Here is a 24,474-nt window from a genome sequence, read left to right as displayed (position 1 = left end):
CTAGGTTTCAGGAGAGAAGATGAGGGCTGCGATTGGGCACTCTGGGCACTCTCTGTTTCTGGGTCCACCCATTCCTATTCTTCAGCCCTAAAGTTCCCTTCAGTCCTCTCTGGGCATCTTTAGGAGCACCCCTTTCTCTCTCAGATCAAGCACAATTCCTATTGCAGCAGAAAAGCCCCTGGCATAGGAAGCCTGGTGGGCTCTGGGGCTTTTCTCCAAGAATCCCCCTCTTCCCACAACTGGGGTTACATCTTGGGTCTGAGACTATATTCCCAGTACCCTGATTGAGGGTTTAAGAAATGTTAGGTTGGGGGTTGTAGCTCAGTGGTAGAGTGTGCCTAGCATGTGTGAGGGACTGGGTTTAATTCTCAGCACCACATAAAAAAATACATAAACAAAATAAAGGTATCATGTCCATCTACAACTAAAAATATTAAAAAACAACAACAATAGCAACAGCAACAAAAAACTGTCAGGTTGGTGCTAGAACTGAATCACAGGAAGAACACAATAGCCTCTGGGCACATGGAGCCTGACCAGCTGCAGCTGGAAGGGTAAGGGTTTCAGTGGTAGCAGGGCCACTTGGCAAGGGGAGAAAGTACTGTCTGGGTTTGGAAAACACTTTGAGGCCGTGGTGCTTTTGGAGGTAGGTGTGTGGCAGGGTGTCAGTTGAAAGCTGGGTGTGCCTGGAGCACAGGTTCTGTTGTTTCACAGCTGGGTATAAATCACATTGAATTGCATGTGGCCTTAGGCCAGTCTTTTTTTGGGGAAGTTAAGGGGTACCAGGAATTAACCCAGGAGCACTTAACCATTGAGCCACATCTCCAGCCTTTTTTAATATTTTGTTAGAGACAGGGTCTCTCTGAGTTGCTTTTAGGACCTCGCTAAGTTACTGAGGCTGGCTTTGAACTGGCCAATTCCTGCCTCAACCTTCTGAGCCTCTGGGATTACTGGCATGTACCTCTGCATCCATCCAGCTAGGCCAGTCTTTTTACTGCCCAGAAACTCATCTATAAATTGGGTTTATATGGTTACCATAGTAATCAACGATCACATGGCTAACATGTGTTGAGATTTACTCTGTGCCAGGCAGCGTTAAGTGCTTTACCCACATCATCTCGGCAAGTTTTCTCGTAGGCCTATGAGGCTGGGCTGGCATTATCTCTGTTACAACTGAGGGCATTTGAGGATAAGAGGAAAGATGCCATTTGCCAAAGTCACAGAGCTAGTTAATGGCAAATCCAGGGTTCAGTGCAGGCATTTTGGCTCCAGGCTCTTAGTCTCACTCACTTGGCTGGTCATGACTAATGACTTGCACTGACTGGGCGCCTACAATGTGACAGGTGCCATTTTAAGTGTTTTACACAGATTCATTCATCTTTTGTCTTATCGACCCTATACGATAGTCACTTAATAAGAAAGATGAGGCCACTGAGGCACAGGCTAACATCTTGAATCTATTCCAGGAATCTAGTTCAGACAGTCTGACTTGAAAGTGAGTGCTGTAAAAAATTATTTATTTATTTATTTATTTATTTTTTAGTTGTAGTTGAACACAATATCTTTATTTCATTCATTTATTTATTTATTTTTAATTTTTTAATTTAATTTTATTTTTTTGTGGTGCTGGGATTGAGCCTGGGGCTTTGTGCATGCTAGGCAAGTACTCTACCAACTGAAATACATCCCCAGCCCTCATTTATTTATTTTTATGTGATGCTGAGGATTGAACCCAGTAGCTCGCACGTATTGGGCAAGTGCTCTACTGCTGAGCCACAATCCCAACCCCTAAAAATAGTATTATTATTAATTATTTTATTTATTTTTTAATTTTTTGGTGTGTGTGCTGGGGATTGAATCTAGGGATGCTTTACCAGTGAGCTACATCCCAAGTCCTTTTTAGTTTTTATTTTAAGACAGGGTCTCACTAACTTGCTGACGCCTCACTAAGTTGCTGAGGTTGCGCTTAAACTTTCCATCCTTTTTTTTTTTTTTTTTTTAATATTTTTTAGTTTTCGGCGGATATAACATCTTTGTTTGTATGTGGTGCTGAGGATCGAACCCGGGCCACACGCATGCCAGGCGAGTGCGCTACCGCTTGAGCCACATCCCCAGCCCCAAACTTGCCATCCTTTGTCTCAGACTCCCAAGTCACTGGGATTACAGGCATGTACCACTGTGCCTAGCTAAAAAGTCATTTTTTTTTTTCCTTAAAAAAATTGAAGTAGGAGCTGGGGTTGTGGCTTAGTGGTAGCATGCTTGCCTAGCACATGTGAGGTACTGGGTTTGATCCTCAGCACCACGTAAAAATAAATAAATAAAAAATGAAGTCATCGTGTCCATCTATAAATAAAAAAAAATTTTTAAAAAGTTGAAGTATAATATACATATAGAAAAGTTAATGTTTAGCTCAATGAATGTTCACATAGTAAGTATACCATTTAACTAAGTAATAAATATTACTCATATTCCCTGAGACTGTCTCCATCCTTCTTCTTAGAGGTAAACTTTATCCTGATTTTAAGAACTGTTTTGAATTTTATATAGAGTCATATAATAGTAATTTTAAAAATATATTTATTTTTTAGGTGGACACAATATCTTTATTTTATTTTTATATGGTGCTGAGGATCAAACCCAGTGCCTCACTCATATTAGGCGAGCACTCTACCTCTGAGCCACAACCCCAGCCCTAGAATAGTAATCTTTTGATCAACATATGAGTCAAGGGGCTGAGGATGTGGCTCAAGCGGTGGCGCGCTCGCCTGGAATGCGTGTGGCCCGGGTTCGATCCTCAGCACCACATACAAACAAAGATGTTGTGTCCGCCGAAAACTAAAGAATAAAAAATATTGAAATTCTCACTCTCTCTTTTATAGACTTATTCAAATATAGATTTACTATTCTACAATTGATTCCATTTTTGGCTATTTTATAGAGCACTTCTGTGAATACTCTTGAACATATGTTTTGGAATGCGCGCACACATATTTCTATTTGGTGTATATCTAGAGGTGGAATTGTTGGTTGCTTCCAAGAGGTTGTACAAATTTGTTTTCTTTAGTAGCATTATGTAAGAATTTCCTTACTTCACATCCTGGTATTGTCAGTATTTTAATTTTTTACCAATCTGTCGGGTATGTAGTGGTATCCCTCATGGTTTTCTATGTCTATTTATTAAATAAAGCAGAACTGAAAGCAAGTAACCATAACACCTACTACATAGCTTCTCATAATAATCCCATGAGCTAGGTAGGTATTTTGCAGATGGGCAAATGGAGATACACAGTTACTCCTTCTTGCCTTCTTCTCCTCCCATCCCCTCACCTTTTGGGGGGCCCCTTTCTACTTTTCCTGGTGGTGTTAGGATGAATGTCTGGTCACACACCCTGGGAGGTCCCTCAGGCCATGATGTTCTCTTGGGTAGGGAAAAGAGGAGGAGGTTAGGGTGAAGTGGGCAAGAGTGGGAAGGATGAAGCATAAAGGCTGGTGAGGGGGCTCTGGGTGTGGAGTGATGGGGCCAGAAGAGTCTGGGAGTAATTAGAAGGCATGACTCTAGTGCTGGTGGGGACAGGGAGGCATGCAGTTGTATATATCCAGGTATTGGGGATCTCTCTGGATCCCAAGCCCTTTCTCTGGGATTTAATGATTCTGAAGACCCCTCTGTGGGATCTCTTTAAGCCTAGAGACTTTTCAAGGGTCTCTATGGGTTCAGAGGTCTCATTAAAGTTAGGTGGCACTTTGTTCCCCAGAGCTGGGAGAGCAGGAGGTCGGGCCAGAAAGCCCTCAGGGAATGTAGGGAAAAGACAGACAGTCTCCTTTGATTCTGATCTGTCAAATCAAGAGGTACATTGGTAAGAAGGCACACTTCTCTTTGACATGACAGGTCTCAGGAGAGGCAGGGCAAGAGTTTTTCCTACCCTAACATCTGGCTCTGTCTGCCCAGATTTTCTGTCTCCACTTTTGCAGGTGTCCTGCATAGATTCACCCAAGTTGTACTTTCTTCTTGCTTAAGTTCTGAGCCTGTGGCTCACTGGTGATGGCTCTGGCAACAGAGGCAGGATGGCCCAGAGGAGGTGCTAGGGTTGTTGACTCTGTGCTCTTTTTTTGAGGTGGGGTACCAGAGATTGAACTCAGGGACACTCAATCACTGAGCCACATCCCCAGCCCTTTTTTAAAATATTTTTATTTAGAGACAGGGTCTCACTGAGTTGCTGAGTGCCTCACTTTTGCTGAGGCTGGGTTTGAACTCATGATCTTCCTGCCTCAGCCTCCCGAGCCCCCTGGGACAACAGGCGTGCACCACTGTGCCCGGCTTAGCTGTGTGCTCTTGATGACCCTCATCGTCTCTCTGGGTGGTATCAGAGCTCTCATTAAGCCCAACATCATTCGTTTGGCTTAGTCTCTCGTGCAGGCCTCAGACAATGAGAAAGGGGTGCTATTGGTGCCAATAGGCCTGAAGAGACTGCATACTCTGGAGGGTTGGGAGCCCTGCCAGAGTGGGACCTTGAAACATGCAAAAGGACCTTAGAGGTTTCAGTTTCCTAGACTTTCAGAGCTGGAAGGGGCTTCACAATTCAGCAAATTCCCCGCCCTCTTTTGTACAGATGGTGGAACTGAAGCTGGGGAAAGGGAAGTGGTCACAAAGCTGGCAAGTAGCGGAGCCGGCTGGCCTGGAGATATGAAGCCAGATTCTGGCCAACGCAACTGCAGTGGACTCTGCTCTCCCCTCCCTTGCTATTCACTGCTGAAGCCACAAGTCCTGAGGGAAGCACCCGGGTTTCATGCTCTGGAGCCAGACCTCCCTCTGTGCCTTGGGGTCTCTGTGGAGATTCTGGCTCTCCTGGCAGGAAGTAGGGCAGGAAGGTGAGTGTACTGATAGACTATTGCTCAGGTCTACACCTGGGGTAACCATGGAGATGCCCTACCTGGGACCTGAATGTCAAATCACATAGAGGGGAGCTGAACCCCCTACTCAGTGTAGACATAACAGACAGTCCAGGTAGTCAGGAGGGGGCTAGGAAGCCAAAGTTACCAAGAGGACTGGGGCCTAGTCCCATACCAATGCCATCGGTGCCTGATCCCCATACCACATGCACTCTATGTCATAATCTTCTGTCCTCATTGGTGTTTCGAAGGCAGTGAGCCTAGGGGTTAATTGTGCAGTCTCTGGAGCAAGACTTCCTGGGTTCACATCCCTGTTCTTCCACCTTACTTGCTGTGTGACTTTGAATAAGTTATATACCTCTCTGTGCCTTAATTTCCCCATCTTAAAAAAAGGATGATGATAGCACCTATGTCATGACTTTGGGAAGCACACAAGGTCTGTGCGTGTTGATTGCTAACTATCATTACTGTGTTTATTTTGTACACTCCATCAGATAGGATGCTCCCTAAGGCAAGCCCATCAGATTAGGGGTTCCTGGAAGGCAGAACTGTATGTCCCCATAGTTAAGCTCTTTTTCTTCCTATTTTCTAAGAGCCCAATGTATGCTTCTCAGAGGTTTTTGAAGTTGTATCAACACTCTGAGCAACAAGTCAATGAGGGTGTGAGGTGTAGAAGAGGCCTGGAGCCTGTTGTGGGGGCTGGCGGGGGGGTTCCTTCATCTGTGAATTAGAAGTAGCTAGCATCTTCCTGGCCCTCAGGAGCCAGAGAGAGGCAAGGCTGCTGTCTATGTGTCTGTGAGTGGTGTGTTGTTGGTGGTGCTGCTTGATTTTCTGTATTAACCCTGAGCTGGGAAGGAGGGCTGGGTTTTGCCTTTCAGAAGGTCCTAGTCAGGGCTCCCAGTCCCTAAGGAGGCAGCAGTTGGGTAGAAGAAACCAATAACCGGCACCTGTACCTGTACCCAGCTCCTTGAGTTCCAGAGCCCTTGCCTCATTTTCTCTCTCAACCATCCTGTGAGAGTAAGCCTAAATATTTTCTTTTTCTATGTGGGTGTGGTACTAAGGATTGTACCCAAATCCTTGCACATGCTGGACCAGCACTCTACCCATGAGCTTCATCCCCAGCCCTAGCCCTCTTTATAAAAATATTTATTGTGAAACAGGTTATCACCAAGTTGCCCAGGAGGGCCTCAAACTTGTGAGCCTCCTGCTTCAGCCTTCCGAGTGGCTGGGAAGAAAACCCAGAGCCTCATACACACTAGAGCACTGAGCTAAACACATCCCCTCACCAGCCCTCATTTTTCTTTTAACAAAGGATGAAAATAACCCTTTATGTGGACAATACCTGTGATCCTAGTGACTCTGGAGGCTAAAGCAGGAGGTTTGCAAGTTCAAGGCCAGCCTGGGTAACTTAGCAAGAACCCTGTCTCAAAATAAAATAAAAAGGGCTAGGGATTTAACTCAATTGGAGGGCATTTGCCAAGCATGGGTTTGATCCCCAGTACTGGGGAAAAAAGAAAATAACCCCTCAAGATATTAAGAGGGAAATCGAAGATCACACAGCTAAGTGGCTATGCTGCAACTGAACCCAGGTTCCCTGATGCCAAGTCCCTTTATATACTGCCCCTCTCAGATACCACAGGCTTAGATGGGGACACTAAACCTGATCTTCTGAGAGTTTCCTTTGTTGGGCGTGTGGGGAGATAAAAGCCCTGTCACCAGGGATTTCCAGCCACTAGGGAAGTTAGTTTCCAATAGGAAGGGATGGAGGTAGAAAACATTTGGGGTCTACTATGTGCTGGGTGCTTTGAACTGTTCTTTCTCTTTCTCTTGCTGCAAAGTTCCATTTTCTAGACAAGGCCTGAAGCTCAGGAGCTTAAGTAACTCTCTAGCGTGTTCCTAGTGACAAAGCTGGGATTAGAACCCAGTGCAGTCTGGCCATGCTGACACCCATAATTTTTCCTCTAGCATGAAAGTTGTGGCCCCAGGGTCACCTCCTCAACAAAGGCTTTCCATGCTCTGAGTGTAAAATTGACCACTTACACCTGTGGGTGCCCACATTTCCCTATGTAAACATCTCTCCAGACATGTGTGCACTTCTTAGACTTATTTTATTTACACACCTGTCTTCTGTCACTAGGCAGTGAGCTCCTTTAGGCACAGAGTAGTCTTGTGCCAAGATACAGCACAAAGTCACACATAACAGGTACTCAGTAATTGTGGGTTGCATGAATGGTGGGAAGTGCTTGGAAGGCCTCCTCCTGTTATTCTCCTGCCTCTTTGGAACGACCCCATCCCAGTGATGGTGGGGTGGGGTGAGGAAGATGCTGAAGGATGGACTGGGGGCCGGGGAGGTGTTGCATCTGAGGTGTGGGCATCAGTCTCACCTGGATACCTGTCCAGGTTTTTCACCCTTGTGGGCACTCATGCTCTATCCTTGGCATGCCTCTTGGCTCCGTCCAGCCTCTTCTCATCTTGCCTCTGGCCTCAGGACCTTTACCCTTCCTGGATTCATCTAGGGGACAAGTCTAGCATTGGGATCAGAATAATCTTTCTTGGTCCATTTTATTTTCACAAGAGTTTTAAGGGGTGAGAAGGGTGGAGATGACTTACCTCATTTTTACAGAAAGGGACAGTCAAACTCCAAATCCATCCATTAAATTGTGGCAGAAGTGGGTCCAGTGATAATGGAGGGGGATGGGGCAGAGGGGAAGTTTTCTGAATCAGGTACAGTTTGGTTTCCCCCAGGAACTTGAGGAACCTGGCTCTATATGCCCTTCTCCAAGGCAGACAAGGTAGAAGGGACCCCACATTCTCTATGTGATGGGACAGAGAAAATCCTAGACTCTTGTTCCTGGCTGTGACTCCCCAGCCCTTCTGCAGTCTCCATGGCTGCCAGTAGGTGCCGTCAGTTTGCAACTTTTTGATTTGTCCTACAGGTCCATTCCCAGGCCCTCTCTTCTCCAATCACCCCAGTTGTCTGCAATTGCAGAAAGTAGGTGGCCCAACCCCTGTGAGGTGGAAAGACCCCTGCTCTGGGAGAAGCAGCAGAAAGGGGGTTCTTTGTACTTCAGCTTGGCAGTCTTGCAGGTTTCTAGGCCAAGCTAAAAATAATTGACAGTGGGCCACTAATGATGCCTGGACAGGCCCCCTTCCCCTAAAGACAACTCCAGGCTAGCAGGAGCCTTTGTGAGGGAGGAAGGGTGAGTATTAGGGCACCAGAGAAGGAAGCTAGGAAATGGGTGAGTTTCTCCTTCAAATGCTATTCCAGATCTCCTCCCAATCCTAGCATTGGGGCAAGGGTGGGAGATACTGGCACCAATAAGATTTCAAGGAAGGGTGAGCCAGCCCTGAAGAGTGGCACTAAGTGAATTATAAAAGGGCACCTCTTCCTCAAAACCTTGACTGCCATCTGCTGGGAAACCGTCATAACAGCTATACAAATAAACAATGACTACAAGGAATGGTGCCCCCTGGAGTTGTTCAATACACAGCTTGTACTTTGCAAGTGGTGATCTCCCAGGCCAGTTTCTCTCCAGAGCCCATGTGGGCAGTAGAGGCAAACATCCAGGAAGGAGGAAGAGGCTTGGCACCTCTCTCCATGATTTGGGTTGATTCCATCATGGCGAGGCAGGGTGGACCAGGGCCCAAGTGAACCCTGGGGAGACTGAAGGGGGAAGGTTCCCAGGGGGCAAGTGGGAAGAGAGCCTATTAGTGTCTTAGGGTCACCAGGCCTTTCCATGACCCTTGTTGCCCATATGCCTTGCGCCTTGCCCCACCTCACCAGTCCAGTGGTGGAGACTGGAAGTACTGGGGAAGAGTGGAAAGGACTCTGGTCTGGGAGACTGAATAAGCCGACTAGGAGGCCAGGTTCTGTTAAGGTTAGGGAGGTATCCTCCGAAATCGGGGAGGGAGCCAAACAGCAGCACCTTCGTTTCCTCTCCTCCTGCCTCCCCTCCCCAGCTCCAGTTCAGAGGCGCACTGGGCGCTTACCACCTCTTCCAAACTGCGCCGCTTCCTTCTACGGTGCAAAGGACTTTCAGATGTTGCAGCGGCGGCGACTCAGGACAGCGCCCCCTCCCCCTGACGGCCGCCTCTCCCTGCCCCCCTCGCCCGCCCCGGCTCCCCCACCTCGGGGAAGGCGCTGGGGGTGTGGCTAGGGGCCGGTATAAAGTCCGGGGAGCTGGTCCCGGGCAGCCGCTCAGCCCCCTGCCCCCAGCCGCCCGCCTTCTGCCTGGGCCGGGCCGAGGATGCGGCGCAGCGCCTCGGCTGCCAGGCTCGCTCCGCTCCGGCGCGCTTGCTAACTTCCCTCGGCTCTGTCATTGCCCGCCAGCCGGGCCGCCCCGTTTCCCCGCGCTCTCCGCGCTCTCCGGGTGGGGTCCTCCAGGCGCGCCGGGCGCTGCCGCCGGGTACCCACGCTTCCCGCCCGCGTGCCCGCGCTCCCCGCCTGCGCCCAGCGCCCGCTCCAGGTCCTCGCGCGGTCATGCTGCCCCTCTGCCTCGTGGCCGCCCTGCTGCTGGCCGCAGGGCCCGGGCCGAGCCTGGGCGACGAAGCCATCCACTGCCCGCCCTGCTCCGAGGAGAAGCTGGCGCGCTGCCGCCCCCCCGTGGGCTGTGAGGAGCTGGTGCGGGAGCCCGGCTGCGGCTGTTGCGCCACTTGCGCCCTGGGCTTAGGGATGCCTTGTGGGGTGTATACTCCCCGCTGCGGCTCGGGCCTGCGCTGCTACCCACCCCGTGGGGTAGAGAAGCCCCTGCACACGCTGATGCACGGGCAAGGCGTGTGCATGGAGCTGGCGGAGATCGAGGCCATCCAGGAAAGCCTTCAGCCCTCTGGTAAGATCCCTACCCTCCCACACCCTTTCCAGTGCACTCTTTCTCAGTAACTTATTTCCAATTCATGGCTGGCTTGGAAGGCCCTTGAAAAATCCCCTGTGAATTGAGGCGCAAGCAGGTACGTGGCAGGGCCCGACTGGCATGGGACAGGATTAGCCAAGGAAATTGCTCCTGAATTCCTAGCTGCAATTGCCACCATCAAGGGGAACTTTGTCTCATCCCTCCATCTCAAACATCCCAGGGGTGCCTATTTGTTTTTTTCTTTAATTTAATTTAATGTGTGTGTGTGTGTGTGTGTGTGTGTGTGTGGTGGGGGGCTGGGGATTGAACCCAGGGCTTTGTGCATGCATTTTATCACTGAGTTACATCCCCAGTCCACAGGGAGTGCCTATTTGGGAAGAAGGGTCTCAACGATAGGCCTGGCTGCTGATGCAAGAGTGGAAAATCAAGTGACCTCGTCCAGTCAAGTCAGCCGTCTAGGTTCAGAAAACTGGGGGATGGAATGGGGTGTCTATGGGGGTTGGGGGCAGCTTTCTGTTCCTGATCCAGAGGCCATCCCTCACTCTTGGCACAGGTAACGTCACTCCTCCCTCAGTCTGAGGAACCAGGACATGGACTTCTGTCATTCTATAGTGGGGTGGGTTGTACAAATCATAGGGACTTTGATGGTGAGGGGCATCAGACTTGCCCTTTCCCAAAACCCTGAGCTCCTTTCTCTTGTTTATTGAGTGGAAAGACAGGGGTCTTTCTGCCAGACCCTGGCAACTCTCCCTGCCCTGGTATGCAGGATCTCTTCTCTTTTCTCCTGGCAGGTGCCATCTGAGGTGGCAGAAGAGAAGTTTTGGCTCCCAGCCCAGAATTGCAGAAACCTTAGGGGAATGGGATAGGGAATAGAGGAAAGGGGGAATGAGAGAGAAAGAGAAGACAGAAGACTCTGAGAAGACCCACTGCCCCAACCTCATTCTTACACTTTCTTTTTGTCCATTTCTCCATTGGCCATTTCCAGTTTCTCCTTAGAATCCTTCTCAGTCTTTTTCCTTCCTTCTCTTGTTCTTTTGTTGTTTCCTGCCGTGCCTCTCGGCTTCTAGTTTCGCCATTACAATCTTTTTTATTTTTTTCTCTTTACACATTTCTTATTGGTGCGTTATAGTTGTACATAATGGTGGGATTTGTTGTTACATATTGGTACATGCACACAATATAATAACAGAATTGTCCAATACTGCTCCCCAGGAACTCCTCCCCCGACCCCTCACCATAGCATTCATTTTTTTTAAATATATTTTTATTTGTAGATGGACACAATACCTTTATTTTATTTCTATGTGGTGCTGAGGATTGAACCCAGTGCCTCCCACATGCCAGGCGAGCGCTCTACCACTGAGCTACAGCCCCAGCCCCTCATCATAACATTCTTAAGTTCTCTCTTCACAATGTCTTCTGGGCATTATCAGTTTCTTTCCCTTTCTCCACATTGTTCGGTTTTCCTGCTTCTCTGACTTTTGCCTCTCTGTCTCTGTGTCCCTTACCATGTCTGCCTCTGGTCTTTCTGATCTCTGCCTTTTTGCCTCTCTGCCTCTGGTTCTCCTTCCCTCTCTGATTGTTTTGCTCTCCCTGTGCCTCTTTGCGCCTGTCCCTTTTCCTGGTGCTTGAGGCTTCCATTGTTGCAGTCCGGATGCTGAGACTCTGGCCCCAAGCTTCCTGCCCTGGGTCCCAGACCGCTTCACTTCCTCAATCCTCTGTAGCTTGTTAGCTGGAGGAGAGCAGGATGCAGGGAAAACAGGAAGGAGGTGGACCCCAGGGGTCTGGGCCTCCAGTCTTTCTGCCCTTCCTGCCCCTGGGCAGGGAGAGATGGGTCAGCAGAAAACCTTCTAGGGGAAATGCCAGCCTGACACCCAGCACTCCTGGGGTGGGAAGTCCTGGGGGAGTAAATCACTGATTTGGAGGCAGAGAAGCCAGTGGCAGTGAGAGTAGGAGTGAGGGCTGAGCCCCTGGGTTCCCTGAGTACAGCAGGGCCACTTCCCTTTGAATTTCCATCCTCCACCAGCCAGTGGGTATCTGGCAGCAGATAAGGATGGCTGGTGGCTCCTTTTCTCTCATCAACTTGAACATAAAGCAGAAGAATCCTCTGAGGGTTTTCTTCTCTGACTGGGTAGGAGAATCCTAGTGGAGGAAAATCTGATTCTTCAAGGGATCGGGGAGGGCATGGCATGGACAGTTTGTGATTGACATGTGAACATAATGCAAACCAGCCTCGAGAGATGTCTAGGAATGGAATGGCTTTAGATCCCCTTTGGAAAACAGAGCCCAGGTCTCTGATGTATTCCCGCTATTTCCTGGCCTTGTCCTCTACCATGTTGTACATGCAAATACATAGAGAAGGAAACAGAATCAGAAGGACCCTGGGGAAACTAGGTACATAACAACAAGCTCTGCCCATGCCCTCTCATCCCATCATCATAGAAGTACTCCTTCTTGTGCCTTGGCCTTGGCCACATTGCACCATGGGAAGCGTACCCCCTGATTGTGCAGCATCTCTACAGGGGTTCTGGTGAGATAAAATGAGCAGGGCTTAGACCCTAAACCCACTATCCTCTTTACGCTATTAACAGACCACTGTTCCTCCTAGGTTCCCAGACTTGAGCCTTCTGGACTGGAATAGCTTGGTAGAGATGTCAGGTCATTTCTGTGCTTTCCTCTTGGGGCTGAGCTTCGGCAGGTGGTCAGGGAGGAGGGTCAGTTGGCAGGCTCCTGTCCCTGGCCTGTGATGGTTTGGGTGCCTCCTGTTAACCCCAGGGGCAGACCTCTCCTTCCATCTCCAGCCAGCCCTGCCCCGCTTTCTCAGATAGCCAGATTGTGGATTAACACCGCTGAGGTCACCAGAGGTGGGGGTGGGCATGTGCTTCAGAAGCCCACAAGTCAGCGTCCTGGTACTGATCCCTCCACTCATAGAAGCTGGGGGAGTGTTTGGTGGGGAGATCAGGCCTAGGACAGGGAGTTCCTAAACTGGGCTCTGGGTCCCTCCGGGACAGGGTTAGAGAACAGACAGACTGGGTTAATTTTTAGTCAATGCAGCAAATATTGTCCTCCCTACTTCAGTGCTGGGAATCCAGTCATGTCATGGAAACAGGGCCTTCCCAGAAATTCTGTGCCTTGGGGGAGGGGAAAGGAGGAGCATGGCTGCTTGGCATTTTTTCTTTAGTATTGGCAAAGCCCAAATTATTGGTGCCTTGGCCATCAGAAATCTTTCCATTTAAAGACATAGGGGCAGCAGAGACACGCTTTACTCCTTCCCTCCACCCATGTGACTTCAGTGTCCCCATCTGCAAAGTGGGAATGGTAGTGGGTAATAGCATTGGGGGCCTGGCAAGGAGTAAGAGCTCAGTAAATTGGAGTAGTGATGAAGATGGAGATGAAGAGCAGCTGGTGCTGGGACTGTGGGGGCCTCTAGGGCGGAGGAACCAAGGCAAAGGGACATTCAGAGGAGCTGAGAGGGGTTGGTTGCCTTTGAGGCCCTTTTCCTGCTGTATAGGGATACACCAGGCTACATACCTTACTGAGGCTTGTGGCTTGGTACAATGGTGAGGGGACACTCTTGAGCCAGACCTTAAAGAAAGGGCCTAGCACCCCACAATGCGGTCTTGCCTTCTCCAGCCAGAGTCCAGGAAAAGAAGGAATAGAATTTTTGCAGAGCAGGTGGGTGACCCTCAAGGGCAAGGCCGAAACTTCTGTGTCTGGGTGGTGGGGTCCATCCGGTTCACAGCTTGGGGATGGGACTGGAATTGGGGAGAAATCATGAGGGTGAATTCAAGCAGCAGGAACTTTGCAGCCATTGATAACAAAGCTGTGCCCCCTCTTCTGCCCCTGGACTGTGGAGCGCAGACCAAGGCTTCCCTGGCACCGCAAGGCAGTTGGTTTAGCTCTAGCTGCCTCCAAGCTGGGGCTGGAGGAGAAGACCTCCCTGACCTTGGAAGTTCCACCTCCCAAACAAGCTTTTGGGAGGGGTCTGACTCCAGCTTCTGTTCAGAGAAGAACCTGGGGGCCTTGGGACTTCTGCAGAGGGCACTATCAGGGTGAACACTGGAAGGTTAATGTTTTCGGAGACCCAGTGCTATAACCCTTATCCCCTAAACCTGTGCCTAGGGGTGGATTCCTGGGGTGGTTCCTCAGTCTGCCAGTTAAGCAAGGCTGGGCAAGGAAAAGTTACAGATTAAGTGGAAAGTCAACAAATTTATGTTACAGAGAGACTGGGAAGTCATCATGCCCTGCCTTGGGTCTACGTCTCTGACCCAGGGCAGGGTCAGAGTGCCTGAGTGCATGTGCTTGTGCGTGCGTGGATGAGTGTGTCTGGACACGTGATTGTTTGTATGTTTGTGATTCTTGAGGTCCAGCCTGTCTGAGTGTGGGGGCAGATATGGACTTATTCTGTGCACCTGTGTCCCCAGGTCGGTCAGTAAGGCGCTACTCTCCCAATCTGGTGGGTTCTGCTCTAAACTTAGATGTGATCTAGGGATCAGTGGCTGGGCCAAGGGGTGACCAACAGTGGGTAGGCCAGCAGCCTTCTGCCTCAGCCTTGCCGAGAAAATCCTCTCTGTATTACATGGGGTCATTTCAACACAAGAGCATAAGCTGTGTTTTGGGGCTTATCTTCTACCCCATGCAGCCCTCAGTTTCAGAGGGCTACCCAGTTGTCCTCTTTAGAGGTGACCATTCCAAATATCCATGGATGATTCCTTGAGGTGTAATCCTTTGTGAGCTTCCACTCTTAGACGCTCCATGCTGGAAAGCACAGAGGATCAAGCCTCTGCTCCCTCTCCCTCCGGCTTCCTAAGGCTCCCTCGCACCAAGGCTAGACCTCTCCAGGGTGAGGAGCTCTCTGTTTTCTGAGACAGCCCCTTTCTTCAGAAAATGTACTCCTTGAACTCCCTGAGGCTAGGAACATTCTGTCCACGTACTAAGAGGGACAAGAGTCCCCGTGCAAAGTCATGCTTTCCTTCATGGTTGTGAAAAGAAGGCACACTCCACACTCAGGAAGAATGAAGGCCTTCTGGGTTGGAAAGGTGTCCCTAGAGTCAGTGTCCCGGGCTGTGGCTAAGTACCAGTGATCCACTCCAGCCTTTCACAGGTGGAATGATGAGGTTTCTGCTGGCACCTCAGCTCGGCCTCTGTCTCTCTGAGATGGGGTGCTAATTCTTTTATGTCTTCTATTCCCTCTTTCTCTCCACTCCCCAGCTCTATCCTGTACTCCTGAAACTTTGTGACAGGTCTTGCTGCAGTGTCTTCTCTTTGGCTGGCTCTCAGGAGCTGGATGTGGAACTGGAGCCCCCTTTCGCATCTTTCTGGGGATGTCACTCGGGCAGAAGGGTGGCTTGTATGTATCCGCTCCATTCCCTCCTTCCTTTCAACTCCTCTTTCTAAGCCAGCTCTCCACTCAATCTTCCATCCTTGGTAACTCAATTTTATGAATAACCTTCACAAAGACTTTCTGGTGGTCTAAAGTCTTCCTCCTCACGTTTCCCTTTATCTATGTGCTTCCCTCCTCTAACCCCAAACTAGAAGAAAAAGAGAAGCACCCCCCACGCCACTCCACCAGTGTTGGCTAGGCAGAAAAATACCATTTGACCCTGAGGCAGCTCTGGGACTGCTGCCATGCATGGAGGAACCTGCTAACTCCTCAGGAAAAAAATCCTGACGCAAACCAGATGTAACCTCCTGTCCGGCTGCCAACATCTGGAATGCTGGCAGGGGCTCTGCACTCAGGCCTTGAGCGAGCTGCCAAGCCCGAGCATTTCAGAGGTGGCTCTGATGTGCGGAAAGGCCTTCCAGTCCCAGCCTCCTTCTCCAGCTCTGCCCTGCATTCCAGTTTTGGCCGCCTGGAGCACATTATCATGGGGGGACTTCTGGATAGGGTTTCTCTGGAGCTCAGATGACGCCTTCAGGAGATCCAATGGAGGGATCTCCTGATCCAGATGTCCACTGCCTTGGCTCTGAGTGACATGACACCTAGGGTCTAGGGATGGGACAGTGAGAGATGGAGGGCTGGAGGAACATGTGCAGCTGTCCTCTTGTCCCTGGGGCCACACAGGTTGTCACTCATACACACCCCCCCACCCGCACACTCACTTTCGCATGCAGGCACTGGGGAGAGCCTTTGGGGTCACATTTCTCCTCACTCATGGAAAGTCTGATTATGGCCCTCAGGATCCCTCATAGGCCCTGCCAGACATTTGGAAAGAGCAAGAATGGAGACAGGAAGAGCCAGCTGACTGAGAGGGGGATGTTGGGAGGAGCTGAATGAGGGAGACAAGATCCGGTAGGGGGCCCCCTGCTTGCCTCAGACCTCCCTGCAGGGCCCAGGGGACCCTCCTGCCATCTGGGCAGCTGCAGCTGGTGACTCATCTGTGGACTGGACTGGGTGGGGTGAGGGACAAGTCAAGGACTTCAAGAGGAATATTCTCCGAGGAGGTCCAGGGGAGTGGGGTGGGCTGGGGGGCTGCTTTCATTTCTTCCTGTCTCCCAGGCTCCCTGCTTTTCTCCAGCACCAGGCTGATGAACTCTGTGGAGGGGAGAAAGCAGGTGGGAGGTGGGGCTGGTGTGAAGCCCTGTTCTCTTTTTTGGGGGGGGATGTACTGGAGATTGAACTCGGGGGCACTCAACCACTGAGCCACATCCCCAGCCCTATTTTGTATTTTATTTAGAGACAGGGTCTCCCTGAGTTGCTAAGTGTCTCACTGGGTTGCTGAGGCTAGCTTTGAACTTGTGATCCTCTTGTCCCGGCATTCTGAGCTGCTGGGTTTGCAGGTGTGCGCCACTACACCTGGCAAGCCCTGCTCTGTTCTGGTGCTGACTTCTGCCCTTCTTGCCTTGACTGCAGACAAAGATGAAGGTGACCATCCTAACAACAGCTTCAGCCCTTGCAGTGCTCATGACCGCAGGTGCCTGCAGAAGCACTTCGCCAAAATGCGGGACCGGAGTACCAGTGGGGGCAAGATGAAAGTCATCGGGACACCTCGGGAGGAAGTCCGGCCTGTGGTGAGGACCTCTGCCCCACAGATATGCATGTGCATGGACACCACCACCATCACCACCAGATCTGGACTCTGTTCACCCAGAAGGCATTGATATCTACTGTGTGCAAGATGCACTTCAAGTGTGCATCCGGACCCAGGGAGAATCCTTATTCCTTTCTTTGCATTTCCTTCCTACTCCTCAGTTATAAACATTGGTGTAGCTGAAGCTGAAGTGATAGTTCAATACTGGTATACTTCCTTGTTCTGATTGGTAAGAAGCAGGGTTCCAACCCCCCTGGTGCTTCTTGGACCTTCTTTGGGATTCCCCACCCCAGACTTCAGTAACTAAAGGGGAATGCTGGCCAAAGCAGGGGTCCTTGGGACCCTGCTCCAGGGTCTGGCTAATGTCCTTTATGATACATGGTACTGATGAACCTGAACTGGGTCTTACAAGTTATTTATTTATTTAGTTTTTGGGTGCGGGGTATTGAACTCAGGGACACTCAACCACTGAGCCCTATTTTGTATTTTATTTAGAGATAGGGTCTCACTGAGTTGCTTAGCACCTCGCTTTTGCTGAGGCTGGCTTTGAGCTCTGGATCCTCCTGCCTCAGCCTCCCGAACCGCTGGGATTAGCCCCCGTACCAGGCCACAAGTTTTTAATTCTGTGATTTTTGTCTGTCCTTCCTGCGTAGACATCCCCCTGTTCTGACCTCCATAGGTCTCCACAGCTCCTTTCCACACCAGGTCCCTCCCTCAATTCACACTCCTCCTTTATAGAAACTCTTTGGCTCGAGAACCTCTCCTCAGTGTCCCTCTCTTCCCCCCCACTAATGTCCCCTGAGCCTGAGACCTTGCCTCCACCTCTTCAGGTCCCTCCTAGCTTCCAGGCATTCCAGGCCTTCGCCCCTGTTTAGTTCTGAGTTCCAGAGCTCTCACTCCTCTCTCCTCTCCTCCCCAGCCCCAGGGCTCCTGCCAGAGCGAGCTGCACAGGGCCCTGGAGCGCCTGGCTGCCTCACAGAGTCGCACCCACGAGGACCTCTTCATCATCCCCATCCCCAACTGCGACCGCAATGGCAACTTCCACCCCAAGCAGGTGGGTCTTGGTTTCCTGGCTCAGCCCTGCCTGAGTTCCAGGGGCATCCTTGGACTCTCTGCAGGATGGTCCTGGGTGGAAATCTTTGGAAGGGGGTCCTCCTTAACCCAAACCCAATCCCTCAGCCTTCCTGAAGCCCTATCCCAACCCTGGAGCCTCAGTTCGCTCTTCCCAACCCAGATGAAGAGACCGAGACCCAGAGAGGTGTAAAGGGTCCTGGTTGGCCCAAAATCATTGCATTGAGTTCACAGCACAGATTCTCCCCACTTCCAGGGATGCTTCTGTCATCTCTGGATTATCTGTCTATGGGGTAGATGTCCTGCCAACCTCTGCTCCAGCCCTCACCCTGCTCTAGTCCTAGGAAGAGGTCTCCCTTGTCACTAATGTCTGATGTTTCACCTGGGCCCAGAAGGGTCCAAATCATAAGGAGTCAGGGAGGACTCCCAGCCCACCCAGCTGAGCGGCAGAACCAGCTGGTGCAGCAAGGATGGAGGTGGAGCCAGGGTTAGCAGCCCCCGACAGGCATTTTGGTTGGAAGCAGAGGAGGGAGGGGCAAGAGAGAAGTTGTAAAGGCAGCAGCCTCCATATTCCCTCCTACCCTTGCAGTGTGGGGTCTCTGATGGCTCTCTGGAGGCTAGGATGTCCCTCAGGGTTGCCCTTCTCCAGCCCATCTCTGGCCCATCAACAGGGTAGCACATCTGGACAGAGCGCTGGGGGGTCTTGTGCTGGGGGTGGCCAGGCAGCCCTGACCTGGGTCTCCTCCAGCATTTGTGGACATAGACACACATGCCTTTGTGTGTGCTGTGGGCACACATGCCCTCCCACGTACTGTGGACACATCTACAACCTGGGTTGCCATGTGACCAGCAGAGGACTTGCTAGGAGGGCAAAGGCTGCTTCTGGGTCTGTAAATCCCAGCATGGCATGAGAAGGGCCTTACGTAGTACTACGTAGTGAGTGGTGGACTAGAGGGAGCTCCCCAGAACCAGTGCCTGGCCCATCTCCAGCCTTCACCCCAACACAAATTCTACCCTTGCCCTTGTTCTGTAAGTTCCTCCACAATTAAAAGGCAAAAACCTAATAAAACTAATAAACTACATCCCTGCCCACCCCCCTTTTTAAATTTTTAAGACAGGGTCTTGCTAAGTTACTTAAGGCCTTGCTATATTATTGAGGCTGGCCTTGAACTTGCAATCTTCCTGCCTCAGCCTTCCAATACCCTGAGACTCTAGGTGTGCACAACCATGCCTGGACAAGATTTTTTTGTTGTTGTTATTTTTAGCAGTTTTAGGGTTGCAAAAAATTGAGTAGAAAGTAGAGTTCCCATATCTTGCCTCCTCCTCACCCCAGTCTTGCCTGTTATTAACATCTTACATTAGTGTGGTCCATTTGATGCAGTTGGTGAGCCAATGTTGATGTATTATTATTAACTGAAGTTCAGAGTTTACATCAGCCTTCACTTTTTGTGTTGTACAATTTTATGTCTTTTTCCTTCCTCCAATTTTTATTGCAGTGAAAGTTGTGACTCTTGACCCTTTATCCCAGGTCAATTCTGAGTCAACCTTCATTTGAACTCTAATTCTGACTCTGGACTATACTTTTATCTCCACCAGTGTCTTTTTTTTTTTTTTTTTTTGGTAGTACTAGGGATTGAACCCAGGGGTGCTTAACCACTGAGCCACATCCCCAGTCCTTTTTGTTTTTTATTTTGAGACAGGGTCTCACTAAATTGCTTAGAGCCTTGATAAGTTGCTGAGGCTGGCCTTGGACTTGTGATCCTCCTGCTGAGCCACCAGGATTACAGGCATGTGCCACTGTGCCTGGCTGGACCCTTCCTTCTTGACCAAGTTCTCCCAGTGAGCTCATAGAACCTGTACTTAGAAAGAGCCTTCACCTTCCGATGCCATCTTGGAGTGGCAACTGTCCGACTTGGGCTGGACTGGAATAGGGGCAGGCTGCCTGGAATCTTCTGACCCCTCATGCCCTTGTCTTGGCAGTGTCACCCAGCTCTGGATGGGCAGCGCGGCAAGTGCTGGTGTGTGGACCGGAAGACAGGCGTGAAGCTTCCAGGAGGCCTGGAGCCCAAAGGGGAGCTGGACTGCCACCAACTGGCTGACAGCTTCCGAGAGTGACACCTGCTAGCAGGCAGGGGGCTCGGTGCCCCCTACTACCCCCATGCTTGGGGGCTGCAGAGTTGACCTGGAGTGGAGTCTGGGTCTGGGTCCAAGCTTTGCCTTTGACCCAGAAGTTTCCCTTGGCGTGTGTGCGTGTGTGCGTGTGTATGTTTATGGGCACGAGTGTGCCCTTGGGGTAAGCCAGAGCCTGGAGTGTCCTCTTTGAGCTTAGATAGCCCAAGAGGTCTGAGAGTGGCAATGGGGAGCCCTGTTGTGTTTCCAGATCAGTCCTGGATTCATTCATGCATTCAGTCATCTAAAAACATTTATTGACCACATATTATGTGCCAGCTGTAGTTTCCAGCCCTGGGTGCCCTTGTTCTGATTCCTCTAATTGTGGCATATGAGCCATTCCTGTAAAGTGAGTGTAGGCCTGTGGGAGAAGAGAAACCTCTTTCCTAGAGTCAGAGAGAAAGAGAGACCTGCATATTGTCTCTTCCCTTATCTAGTTACAGGGTGGGAGCCAGTTCAAGGACCATGAGACCTAGATCCACACCCAAGGCTTAGGCTTGTGGGGCTCCCCTGCTCTTCTTCCCCACCCGCCACTCCCCATTGTGGGGAAAAGGACCTGGGAGACAAACCTGCTTTTGGGCCTGGGTGTTGTGCCATCTGCTTGATTGCTTGGCAGCTGAGACCCTGTTTTGAGGGAGGGAGAGGGGACAGAGGAAGGCATGCAGGACAGAGGGTTCAGGTCAGGCTATGCCTTTGAGCTGTCAGGTGGGAAAAAAGATTGCAAGGTTGGGTTGAGCGTGCTTGATGGATGATGCACGTATTGGGGGGATGAAGGGCTTGCCTGGGGTCTTGTTTTCCTATCCTGTTTGTGGTCACAGCTATGAAATCACTAGGGTGACCCCGTCTTTCCAGTGGCTCTGCCTTCCTCCCAACATCTCTTTCCCCTACACCTCCCACAAGTCCCTCTGAGCATTTTCTAGCTTGGCTGGAGACTTAGGGACCCGCTGGTCAGCTGGGGTGTCTGTCTTTCTCCTCTCTCCTGCCCCACCCCCACTTTTTTTTTTTTTTTAACAAAACCAAAAAAATGTCCAGATAATTGTGTTTGGTTGATTTATTTACTATCAGAGACGTGGATGGACCAGGGGTGGAGAGAGGTGGGCACTGTGGGGGTCCCCATTCCTTCCTGCATGGCAGAACACTTGAGAGGACAGTCCTCCCTGAAGAGGCCTGTCTGGGCTCTCGGATTCCTGGTGGGCGCACTGGCTTCTGAAGGGAGGGTGTGGCCAAGGACAGCCCTCTTGGGACAGAGCTGCTTTCTGGATTAGCTGGTATGTGGAGCTGGTGCATTTCCTAGGGCATGGGGCAGATTGGGTTGGCATCTGGTGTTGATTTATTAATTTACTTGGGGGCAGGGGGCACTCCCTGCCTTGGGAAAGGGGCAAGAACTCTGCAGCACATTCCAGAGCTCTTTACTGGGGGGTTGTTTTGAGTTTGATTCTGAGGAGCTGTGGGCTCTCAGTGCTAGCCCCTGCTTCAGAACTTGTGGCCACGTGGATTCCTGGCCATCTTGCAGTACCCCTCCTGCTCCCACACCTCTTTTTGTGTAGGGTTAGGCTGATCTCTCACATGGGGGCCCCTTCCCAGGAGGCCACAGGCAGCCTGGAGACCCTGTGCCCTGCGTGCTGCCTGCTGGGGAAAAGAGTGTGTCCTGTCCCTCTCCTCCCCCATTCCGGGGTGCTCCCAGGCTTGTGACTACACTGGCCCCTGACTTCCTTAGCACCTGTGCTACCAGCATCCTGAGCCCAGGGCTGCTGTCTCCAGCTTTCTAGCAAGTCTAGCTTTGCCTCAGCGGCGCAGCCTGCAGCCGCCTGCAGCCATCTGGTCTCCCAGGCGCCAGGCTGCTGCCAGCAGAAGGAGATAAAGAACAAAGTGGTGTTGAGAGTAGCTCCCGGGCCCGCTGGCCACCCTTCCCAGAGCCCCCTCCTTCTGAGGCCTGGGCCAAGGCATGTTGGGTTAGGAGGTGGTACAGCCCCAAGATTAAGTTTTAGGTCCTGAGTAGAAGGATCTCTTTCCCTGAAATGTATCTTTCCAACCCCCTTCCCCGTGCTTGAACCCTTGGCAGGTTGTGGGAGTTTTTTTTTTTTTTCCCCTTGCATGGGTCTCCAAGAAAAGCAGGCTCCAGCATAGCATACACTGGGCCCGGGTTTCAGTCCCCAGTACCACAGACACACACACAGACAGAGCTGATTTTTAAGCAGAGTCTGTGTGGAGACAGCACTGTGTGTGGCCTGGGTGTGTCTGTGTGACAGATAAATGGGACATGGGATTTGTGTGGGGGGTGCGTGTGTGAAGGTAGCCTGGTGAGGCCTGGGAGTAGGGGCTTTTACCCAGGGGTGTAGATGAGACTCACTTGTGTGGTGTTTGTGTGGGCAGTGTGAATCTGAGCGAGTGTGTGAGGTGAGAAGAGAGAACGAGACATTTTCAGAGACTGTCCCTTCCTTCTAGACTATGAGGGAGTGGACCCTCACTCATTAGGTGTCCCCATTGAAGGTTTTAAGGGAGTTGTCTGACACTGGAGAACAGAGCATGTATACTGTTGAGGGGGTTCCACACTCCACCACTCCCCTCTGAGAGCTGGTCCCATGACCCTGGGGCTAGGTGCTAGGGTCAAAAGAAAATAAAGCTGGGTGCGATGGTGCTTATGATCTCAGCAACATGGGAGGCTGAGGCAGAAGGATTGAAAGTTTGAGGCCAGCCTGAGCAATTTGGTGAGACCTGTCTCAAAAAATAAAAAGGTGGTAGAGTGGGCTCACCCCCAGTACCACAAAGAAAAAAAAAAGGAAAAAAAAGAAAACAATAAAAGCAGATCTATATTTGCATGTAGGGCCTTCCACCCTGCCTTCTGCTTTTGGATAACCTTGAATGGTCCCTTGAGTTCCACAGGGAGTGTCCACACCTCTGGCAGCACTGGAGGGAGGTGGTAAGGACCAAGTTCTTACGTCCTGGTGGGGGCCACCCCACTACACCCAGAAGAACCTGAGAACTGAGGTCCTGCGTGCTCGGCTCTGCCTCCCCAGGAAATGACCCTTTCTCCTGCCTTGGAGCAGGGGGATGGGCATGCTGTGCCGTCCAGGGTCCCCTAGCCCACTGGTGCCGATCTACAGCAAGCATTTGGTTTCCATTTCCCAGCTCATTAGGGGAGATCAAGCCCTGATGGGCTGGGGGCTGGGTTTTCCCGCTGGCAAGAAGACAGGTGGGGGAAGGGAGGAAACGCGGAGCCTTGAACTGACTCCTGGATTGGGGCAGCAGAATCCCCGGAGGGATGGCCAGGCCTCCAGCCTGTTCCCCATCAATGTTCTGAGGTTCAGCGGCTGCCACCCCTTCAGCTCCTTGCAGGAAAAGCCCATTGTCCCAACCCCTTGGCTCTCAGAGCCAGATTTTGCCACCAAGCTGCTCCAGGAATGTCATGAGGCATGTAGGATTTGGGGTGCCTGCTCAGCCCCCCTCCTTTCTGGAGGGTATATGGCTATGTGGTTAATGACCCTGAAACATTTCCAGCCAGAGGAACTCCCCCTGCATTCCAGGCCCCTGTGGCAGTGTCACCTCTGACCCAGAAGTGGTTGGATGGAGCTGGGAGGCTGCAGCAGCTGCCTTCTGGATCCTCACGGAAGAGGGGGGAAAGGGGGCAGTCTGTGGTTGTGAGGGAAGGACGACAGGAAGGAAGGGATTCAAGAGGGAGAAGGAGGTAAGCAGAGGAGGGTCAGTGGAGCCGGAGGCTTTGTCCTACCCCTGGGGGTGGACAGATATCACCCTGGCCAACCAAGGGTCTCATTAGATCCTCACTATTGGAGTGACCTGTCCCCTCTGTGTCTGAGGCCCCAGGGGTTGGGGAGGGCTGAGGTCAGAAAGAAGAGGGGGCGGGGTGTGTGCTGCAGATAATTAGAAACATGCTCTACTGAGTGAGCTGGCGCCACCAAGACCACCTCTCCCCTCCCCTCCCCTCCTCTGTCCTTTCCTCAGGTCCCCCACCCCCTTCCTCTGGACCTGGACAATTCCAGCCAGACTGGGGGAGGGGCTGGTGGAGCCTGGGAGGAGAAACTCCGTGGGACTGGCTCCCCAGGCCCTTACACGGTCTCTAAAGTGCAAACAACATATTTTTGCTATGCAATGGTATTTAATTACACATAAAAACAGAGCCATTAAACTGAAATTAAACCCTTGTTGGAATCACTTAATTCAGGGCATGACAAATTGCTTTCAGTGGGGGCGGCAGTACAGTCCCCTGGGGAGGGGCGGAGGGAAGATGGAGATTAGCAGCTTCCATGGATGGCTGGGTCCCATCATTCTCTTGGCCCCCTTGCCAACTCTGCATTCTGAAATTAGGGCCAGAATCCTTTTCCTAAAGACCACCCAGGCCAGGGGGAAGCCTCTAGGTTTGTTCGGGGTGACAGGAACGAAAGGACGGGGGGAGTCACTGAATCACAGTTCAACCCAGTTTTAGACAGCCCCGGTCCATTTTATTGCTA

The 24,474-nt window shown here is 51.2% G+C and overlaps 1 protein-coding gene across 1 annotated transcript; it reads left to right on the top strand.

Annotated features, from left to right (window-relative positions):
- The first annotated feature begins 8,742 nt into the window (after positions 1–8,742).
- Igfbp4 (insulin like growth factor binding protein 4) lies at positions 8,743–21,045 on the top strand. The gene is made up of 4 exons (XM_076870855.2): positions 8,743–9,716; positions 16,591–16,748; positions 17,688–17,822; positions 19,820–21,045. The coding sequence occupies exons 1-4, from the start codon at positions 9,368–9,370 to the stop codon at positions 19,952–19,954; spliced, it is 777 nt and encodes a 258-aa protein (XP_076726970.1). The 5' UTR covers positions 8,743–9,367; the 3' UTR covers positions 19,955–21,045.
- Positions 21,046–24,474: the final 3,429 nt, after the last annotated feature.

This window comes from Callospermophilus lateralis, chromosome 11, assembly GCF_048772815.1.
Source record: "Callospermophilus lateralis isolate mCalLat2 chromosome 11, mCalLat2.hap1, whole genome shotgun sequence".
Lineage (NCBI taxonomy): Eukaryota > Metazoa > Chordata > Mammalia > Rodentia > Sciuridae > Callospermophilus > Callospermophilus lateralis.
The sequence above is the reverse complement of the archived record's forward strand: the minus strand, read 5'-3'. Positions and strand labels throughout refer to the sequence as shown.